This window comes from Marmota marmota, unplaced genomic scaffold, assembly GCF_001458135.2.
Source record: "Marmota marmota marmota unplaced genomic scaffold, marMar, whole genome shotgun sequence".
NCBI lineage: Eukaryota > Metazoa > Chordata > Mammalia > Rodentia > Sciuridae > Marmota > Marmota marmota.
Genome location: NW_025999945.1, coordinates 6,418,046 through 6,426,493, shown reverse-complemented (window position 1 = coordinate 6,426,493; position 8,448 = coordinate 6,418,046). Strand labels below are relative to the sequence as shown.

The 8,448-nt window shown below is 40.0% G+C and overlaps 2 protein-coding genes across 2 annotated transcripts in view; both read right to left on the bottom strand.

The window, feature by feature from the left end:
- Nucleotides 1-177, bottom strand: part of Ifit5 (interferon induced protein with tetratricopeptide repeats 5) — a 7,306-nt gene extending 7,129 nt beyond the window's left edge. The window contains exon 1 of the mRNA XM_015500104.2: nucleotides 1-177. The gene's annotated coding sequence lies outside the window, so the exon portion shown is untranslated.
- Nucleotides 178-2,073: 1,896 nt separating this feature from the next.
- LOC107154466 (interferon-induced protein with tetratricopeptide repeats 1) overlaps nucleotides 2,074-8,448 on the bottom strand; it is a 9,791-nt gene continuing 3,416 nt past the window's right edge. Inside the window, exon 2 of the mRNA XM_015500103.2 lies at nucleotides 2,074-5,330. Within this exon, the coding sequence (XP_015355589.1) occupies nucleotides 3,938-5,330 (1,393 nt within the window). The 3' untranslated portion in view covers nucleotides 2,074-3,937. The remainder of the gene's footprint in view (nucleotides 5,331-8,448) is intronic.

The following is an 8,448-nucleotide window of genomic DNA, read 5'->3' as shown; positions in this document are numbered from 1 at the left end:
AGGCGGCGGTGCCCTCGGGCTCGCTCCACAGCACCCGGCACCACGGCTACCGCGGCGGGCGGACTGGAGGCGAGTGCGCGTGCGCGCGCTTCCCGCCTGGCGTGGGCAGCGCGGGGACTCGGCCGCGCGCAGGTCTTTGTTAAAGGCTGGACCCGAACGGGAAAAGAAAACTGGAAACCGAATCTGATCCCCCTGGGCGCCGAGACCGGCTCCAGAAACCGAAACTTAACGCGAGCGCGGACCAGCCGCGGCCAAACTTTTGCCGAGCGCAGGGTCGTTCTGAGTTTGCAGCAGGGCCTCTGACCTGCTGAATTCATGTGCCTCTCGGTTAACTGTCGAATTTTTATCTATCATTATTTTAAGCGAAAGCATCAGGAGATTGTTCAGCATTATTTTTGTTGCAATTGTGGTAAAGATGCTCTCTCCAGCTCTCTACCATCTAAGTGAATCTAATGTCTCTGCTTCCGTTCCTGTCTTTGGATTCAACCAGCAACACTGCAGCGCTGTACACCGCGGTTCTTACTTGGTATATTTAAAACAGGAAAAGTTTGTTGTCAAAATGCATATACATTTTAGGCTTTACAAAGAGGTGTACATTTCCACTCACAGTTGTATGAGTGTTATACTTCCTTGCCCTTGCTGCGGCGCTTTGTGCAATAAGGTCCCAATGAAGATAAGGGGTGGGGGTTGAATTGGGGACCTAAGCAGAAAGTGTCATATTCCCATACATTAAGGTTTCTGTGCTCATTGGATTCAGACGTTCGTTCATTCAATAGATTTTATTGAACAACTGCTAAGAGCCAGACTTGGTTCAAAGTACTGTCAACATAACAATAAATAAAACAGATGAGGCCCATACCTTCATGGAGTTCATTTCTGGTGTGGGGTGATAAAGACAATAAGCAAAACCTATTAAATGCTGGTGCTACGGGAAAAGTCGAGCAAAGAGAGGGGTGGGGGTGTATAATGTTTTATAAATATGGTGGTAAGGGAAGGTTTCGCTGAGAAGATGGTCATTGCACAAAGATCTGAAGGGGATGAAGGAGTGAGCACTGTGGATATGAGACTGGAGAAAAGCATTCCAGGTAGATAAAAAGGTAGGTGCAAAGGCCCTCAGGGGGGAACATACTTGGCAAACATGAACTTTGTGGTCAGAAATTAGGTGGGAGAGAACATGCGCATGGTAGGCCTGTAAGTTAGAGTAATACTTACCTGAAGTCTGAAACCAAATTTTAGAAAAGGTACTCACAGATTTATTTTGCATTGAAAAATAAACCCAGAATTTCCGTCTTGCTAAGATTATAGAAAAATTCGATAAAGCTCTGATGTTTGAAAAGTTTTCCCATACACCCATCATTTTCTTCCCTTTCTGTGTTCCTACTTCTTCTTCCCTTTTCTTAGCTGTGTATGGGCTAAGAAATAGTTTTTGTTTATAGAAGTTTAAATGACTAAGCCATCAGTGGTTAAAAAAAAAGTCAAAGGGAAAAATTCTCGGATATCTACTTACATTGTTTAGGAAAACACAAATCATCTGTAAAAAATGTTAAAGGACTATACATTATCAGGATTGGAAAAAAAAAAAAAAAAAGACCTGGCTGTTGAGGGAGTATGTTGAACATGCTGAAATTACTACATGGAATTTGAATACCAATTTTTTTTTAAACAGACGGTTGAACTGAGCAAATCTTGAGAGAATCAATAATTCATTGTCTTTTGAACATTATGTTTATCAACATGTAAAATACAACAACTGGAGAAAAGGGGAACAGAAAATTAAACACAACTTGTTGTAAAACCTGCTTGGGAAACAAACATAATAGGGATTCCCAAAGTAGTCCTTCAGAATAAACACTGACTGTCAATAACTTCCAAGAAGTAGATGAAGTCAGACTTTCTCAAACTTGGCACTAGTAACATTTGGGCTGGATAATTCTTTGTTGTGGGAAGCTGTCCAATACATTCTAGGCTCTTTAAGCAGCATTCTTGTGTTAATCCACTAGATGGCAGAAGTACCCCACAATTNNNNGACAGCCCCCCCCCCCACGCAACAACAACAAAACCCTTCTGACCTTGTCAAAGCCCTCTGGGAAGCAAAATCCTCCTGTCTCACTACCCTCACCCCACCAGGGTTGAGAATCCCTGCTGTAAATAATACCATCATTTATATTTCTAATTAAAAATAATTATACTGCCTGCAAGTGATCTGAGGCAGACTTCAGGTCAGAGAGGAAAAATGAATACAGATCAGGAGATGTTGGGCATATATTGATATTTAGGGGGAAGAGGCCTAAGTAAAAGTGGAGGTTTCAAGGAGTATGTCCTTTAGCATGGAACTTCAGGGTGGAAGTGGTTGCCATCACATTTGGTTTAGTTGGAGCAAGGCACATAGCTGTGACCACAGGCTGATGATGGTGGTTAAGGTTTGAATATGGTTTGTGAGTATGTCCCCAGCATAGTGATGTTAACAGGTGGTGGAAGCTTCAAGAGGTAGTGCCTAGTGAGAGGTTGTAAAAATGACCCCTCTTCCCTCTCTGACTTCCTGTCTGGCTGTGTGATTGCTTCCTTATCTGTGTACTCCATCATATCATACACCCTGACATGGTACAGTTTTTTTTGGGGGGGGGATGACCTTGTTAGAGCCTATGCTATCCTATTTGAATTTTCAGCCTCCAAAACTGTGAGCTAAGTAGATCTATTTTCTTTATAACTTACCTAGCCTCAAATATTTTGTCATAGTAACAGAAAATGGATGAATAGAGTAGGTAATACTAGTTGGAGGAGGCTGTAGGGTAGACTGATTCCTGAAGCAGTTCATGAGAATGGAATACACTGGTGGCTAGAGTGGTCCACAATGGACTGGATCCTACAGTGAAAGCAATTAGCAAAGGCCTGGGCTTGGGCACCTCAGGAGTCAATCTAAATAAGAGTACCAACTGAGGATCTGTCAGTCATTTATTTGGAAGTAATAAGTTCCTAAAATTCAGTTGCCAACTTAAACAGACTTCTTGGTAATGCCTAGAGATGCTCATGTATAAGTTTGTCAGTAGTATTTTCAATACAAAAGAGCACATAAGTTTCAGGATTTGCTATGTGTTGTTTTTCTCTGGAAAACATCCAGACTGTATCACACTGTAGTATTATTCAGCACCGAGAAGTGCAAATACCTCTTCCAGAATTGAGAAGAATGAGAAAGAGAGGTGCTGTTGAGTTAACAAAAAGACATTATCTAAGTGTGCTACTTGGAAATGGTCAAACCTACCTTGAACAACATATTATGCAATCCTGAGATTTGTTTTGCATCAGTGAGCTCTGCTTTCAAATTGTTTTACCTCCTTTTCATATTTCTTGACTTAGATCAATAGATTATCAGTAAGTAACTTAAATAGTGCTTCAAATAAAATGGCATAGTACAAGAGAAACACCCTGGGACAATTTGATAGTAAATTAAACCTGAAATATGGAGAAAGTCCACTTTTAATTATGTACCTGTTTCTTTGACTAGATCATAAGCTGCATGAAGTTCAGGAAAAGCATTTGCTGTTCACCTTAGTATTTTTGGTATATATTACTATAAACTACTTGTTGATAAAATGAATTAATTAAACATGTTGTGTATGCAAGTTCAGTGTCTTTACTTGCTACCAATCTGCTCAGTAAACTTTTATTTTACTAAATAGCATTCACACAAATGTTGTCTCCCCCCCTCTACACACACACACACACACACCACACACACACACAAACATTCTGTTTCACCATTTTCTAAATACAATTTAAGTCTGTTTAAGGTTATATTAGGTTTTGAGTAATTGTTTAAAAATTACATCATTACAATGAATTACACAGAATGTTTCTGAAAGCAGCAAACAGAATAGATGATTATAGTACATATTAACCTAAAAGAGAATAAAATGTGAAAGTGGCTGATATTCAGTGCCTAAGGACCATGTCCCACAGTTTTCTCAGAACCAGCAGCCAGGCTCAGGGCCCATTCATAGTAATCCAGGGCTTCATTTATTTTTCCTTTCAATTTGTAGACAAAACCAACAAGGCTCAAGCCTTCCAGGTCAAATGCATTTCTCTGAAGTTTCTTTAAGGCCAATTTCTCCAAAGACTTCATACTTTGATTCCTTGAATGTGATTCTTTTTCTGTTTTTATTGCTTTTAAGTAATGCCTAATTGCATCATCTTCAGATTTCTTTTGAAATTCCTGAAATTGGCCATAGTAGAAATGTGCATCTACCAGTACTTGATCCTCATCTGTTTCCATCAATAACAATTTTTGATAGCTGTCTTCGGCTTTTCTGTAATCCTTTGCTTCAACATACATACGTGCCAAGTGCAGAAGAGCAAGAGCAAATGTGGGCTTTTGTTGCAGAGCAAATTCAAAATGAAATATGACTAATCTTACTATTCTGTCCACATGTTCTCTATCCTGCATGTTTTTAGCTTGCTTTATTTGGAACAGTTTTGCCCTGTAGCAAAGCCCCATCTGGTGATGCAGGAAGGCAGAGTTGGGTGTTGACCGCAAGGCCTTCGCCGAGAACTGAATAGCTTTATCCACACAGCCTTTTCTTCGATAAAACTTGCTCGCATATCGAAAGACATAGGTCTGGGAGGAGGTATTGTTCAGAGCTTCCTCAATGTAGTGTTCTCCCTCAGTTTCCTGTCCTATATCCTGGAGCTTCAGGGCAAGGAGAACCTTAACATATGTATTATCTGGATTTAGCTGGACAGCCTTTCTCAGGGGGCCAAGAGAAATTACATTATTGTAATTCAGGCGGTAGACAGTGATGGCAAACCCCGCATAGAATTCAGGGTTTTCAGGCTCCACTGCCAGAGCCCTTTCAAAGCAGGCCTTGGCCCGCTCATAATTCTTTCTCCCACACTTCAGCAAGGCCCATCCTTCCTCACACTCCAGCTCAGGAGACTCCAGCCTGTAGCAGGAGGGACTTGCGAACTTCTTGCAAGTGTCCTCCACCTTGTCCAGGTAAGTCTGGGCTTCTGCCAATCTGCCCATGTGGTGATACACCCAGGCACAGTTGCCCCAGGTCACCAGGCTCCTCAGGTCTGCCTGGTCTGCGTGCTCCCTCTGGATCAAGTCTTCAGCTTCTCTCAAGCTCTGCAGGGCTTTCTCATCCTGGCCTTTCACATGCTTCACATAGGCCAGGAGGTTGTGAATCCCCACATTGTTTTTCGTGTCTAGGAACTCAATCTGTTCCAAGATCCTGCTTTCTAAATTCGGTATTTCACTGTCTTCAAATTGCAGATCCCACGTGAAATGACATCTCAACTGCCACAGCCTGTCCTGGATCTCATCAGTGTTCTCACTGTGAAACAAAAGCAGATTTTATTTTTTGAGTAAGGAACAGCCATAAGAAAAAGCCCAATAAAACATCCTGTTCAATTTTAGTTCTTATTCTGAAAGTGTCACATTTACAGAAATTTTACTTAGAGTTCCCTGGATTTTTAAAATATGCAGGAACAATGAATGTAAATTGTGTGGCTTTCTAAGGTGTTTCCAGCCCTTTCTAGGCAAGTAACCACTCTGTTCTTCAAGGTCACATTTGCAAAACTGTGATAACATTAACACTTGTCATGCTAGGCTCCGAGAGGATTCATAAGTCTACATATGGAAACTATTAAAGTTTATTTTATGCTATGTAAAACTTCTTATTTAACTGAAAACAACAGAGACCAGTTAGAAAGGCAGAACTCCAGTAAACATTATTGACTTCAGGACTGCACTGTGCATGGTATTCAACCAATGAAGATGACTGAAATGAGAAAATATTTGACAGTTTTTTTCCCTTCACTTTTTACTTGGAAATAATGATAGGTTCACAAAAGTTGTGAACATAGTACAGAGATACAATGTATCTTTCACCCAGTTTCTCTCAATGATAAGTTACACAGCTATAGTACAAAATCAAAACTACAAAATTGACATAGCACAACAATGAGTTTAGGTAACTTGGCTATTTTTTCATGTGAGTAAACCTCTAGAACCGCCACCTTGATCAAGGTACAGAATCACCTCATTACCACAACATCACCTCAAGATACCCCTCTATAGTCTCACCTGCGGCCTTCCATTATATTGTTGAATTGACATAATTAGAGACATGAAGAACATGTTCTTCATGTCTGTAATTATGTCAATTCAACAATATAATGGAAGCTTGGTTCAGTGCTGCACAGCTGTAATTCCAGCTACTCAGGAGACTGAGTCAGAAAGATAAAGTTCAAGTCCGTCCCGGGCAACATAGATCATGTCTCCATATAACTTAAAAAGGGCAGAGGGTGTAGCTCAATGGTCAAATGCTTGCCTAACATGTGTCAGGCCCTGGATTTAATCTCCAGAATTTCCCAAATGTCATTTAAATGGATAATGTCATAGAAAGGGGTGGTTCAACACATGAAAATCGTTAATGTAATATACTGTTTTAATCAACTGTTGTGTCACTGTGACTAAAAGACCTGACAAAAACAATATAGAGAAGAAAAAGTTTATTTGGAGCCGCAGGAAGGCAGAGTTGGGTATTGCCCACAAGACCTTTGCCAAGAACTGAATAGCTTTATCCACACAGCCATTTCCTTAGTCAAACTTGCTCACATATTTTAATACATTTGAGATCTCAATACACTTCAGAGGTCTCAGTCCATAGACAGCTGACTCTACTGCTCTGGGCCCGAGGTGAGGCAGAACATCATAGCAGAAGAGTGTGGCAAAGGAAAGCAGCTCAGGACATGGCAAATAGGAAGCAGAGAGAGCTGTTCTCACAAGGGACAAAATGTAAATCCCAAAGGCACCCCCCCCCCACTTCTTTCAGCCACACCCTACCTGCCTATAGTTACTACCCAAATTAATACATATCAATGGATAAATTCATTGATTAATCTCTGAACATTCTTGCATTGTCTCACCACATATGGGACACCTCATATCCAAAACATAACACATACCATAAATGGAATGAAAGAAGAAATCACAACTGTCCAAATTAATGCAGAAAAGCAGCTGGAAAAAAATAATAAAACCAGAAACATTTGCATGATGAAAACACTCAACAGAGAGTAACTGAAGGAAACTTCCTCGACACAGTAAAGGCTCTTTATGAAAACCCCACAGATGTAGTCATCCTGAATGGTGAAACACTGAAAACTTTTCCTCTAAGATCAGGACTAAGTCAAGTATGCCTCCTTTCATCTCTTATATTCAACATAGATCTTATATGTGCAAGACCCTCAGGATTCTGCACACACACAAAAATGTTACAACTAATAAGCAAATTAGGCAGAATGGAAGGACATAAAATCAATATGTAAAATTCAGTTGTGTTTCTATATACAATAAAAATCCAAAAACAAATGAAAAAAATCCCACTTGCAATAACATAGAAAAGAATAAAATACCTTGAAAAAAATTAACTAAGGTGATAAAAGACTTGTACACTGAAAACTACAAAATGGGCCAGATGTGGTGGCTCACACCTGTAAACCCAGCTACTTGGGAAGCTAAGGCAGGTAGTTGGATCACAGGTTCAAGGCCACTTTGGGCAACTTAGTGAGACCTTGTCTCAACATATAAAATAAATAGGGCTGGGGATATAGTTTTGATTTTAAAACTTACTACAAATCTACAGAAATCAAAACATTCTGGTATGGGCATCAAGACCATATGAAAGACTGCAGAGATATATAGACTACTGGAAGAGTATGGAAAGTAGAGCAATGTAAGAGAATAGAGATCCCAAAAATAAATCCTTGAATATATGGTTGTATTAGTCAGCTTAAGCTGCCATAACAAAATATCATCATCAACTAGGTAGCGTAAACAACAGAAATTCATTTTACCACAGTTCTGGAAGTTAGAATTCCCACATCAAGGTGCATGCCTTTATGGATCAAAAACCTAAAAGTGAGACTAAAACTATAAGCTTTGTAAAGAGAACATGAGTGAATAGCTTCATGACCTTGCATTTGATAATGCTTTCTTGGCTTTGATCCCAAAATCACAGGAAATGTGTGTGTGTGTGTGTGTGTGTGTGTGTGTGTGAGAGAGAGAGAGAGAGAGAGAGAGAGAGAGAGAGATACTGGACTTTATTAAAATTAAGAACTTTTGTTCATCAAAGAACACCATTGACAGAGATAACACAACTCCCAGAGTGATAGAAAATATTTGCAATCACTATATGAAATGGGATGCATATTCAGCATGTGTAACAACCTCCCATAACTCACCAACAAAACTACAAGAGACCCATTTCACAAATGGGCAAAGACCCTGAAGAGACATTATCCAAGGAAGAGTTACAAAGGGCCAGAAATTACAAGAAAATATGCTCAGCATCCTTAGTCACTTGAAGAACACAAATCAAAGCCACAAAGAGATCCAACCTCTTACCTGTAACTGAGCAATAAAAAAAGGGGGGGGGGGGGGGAAAA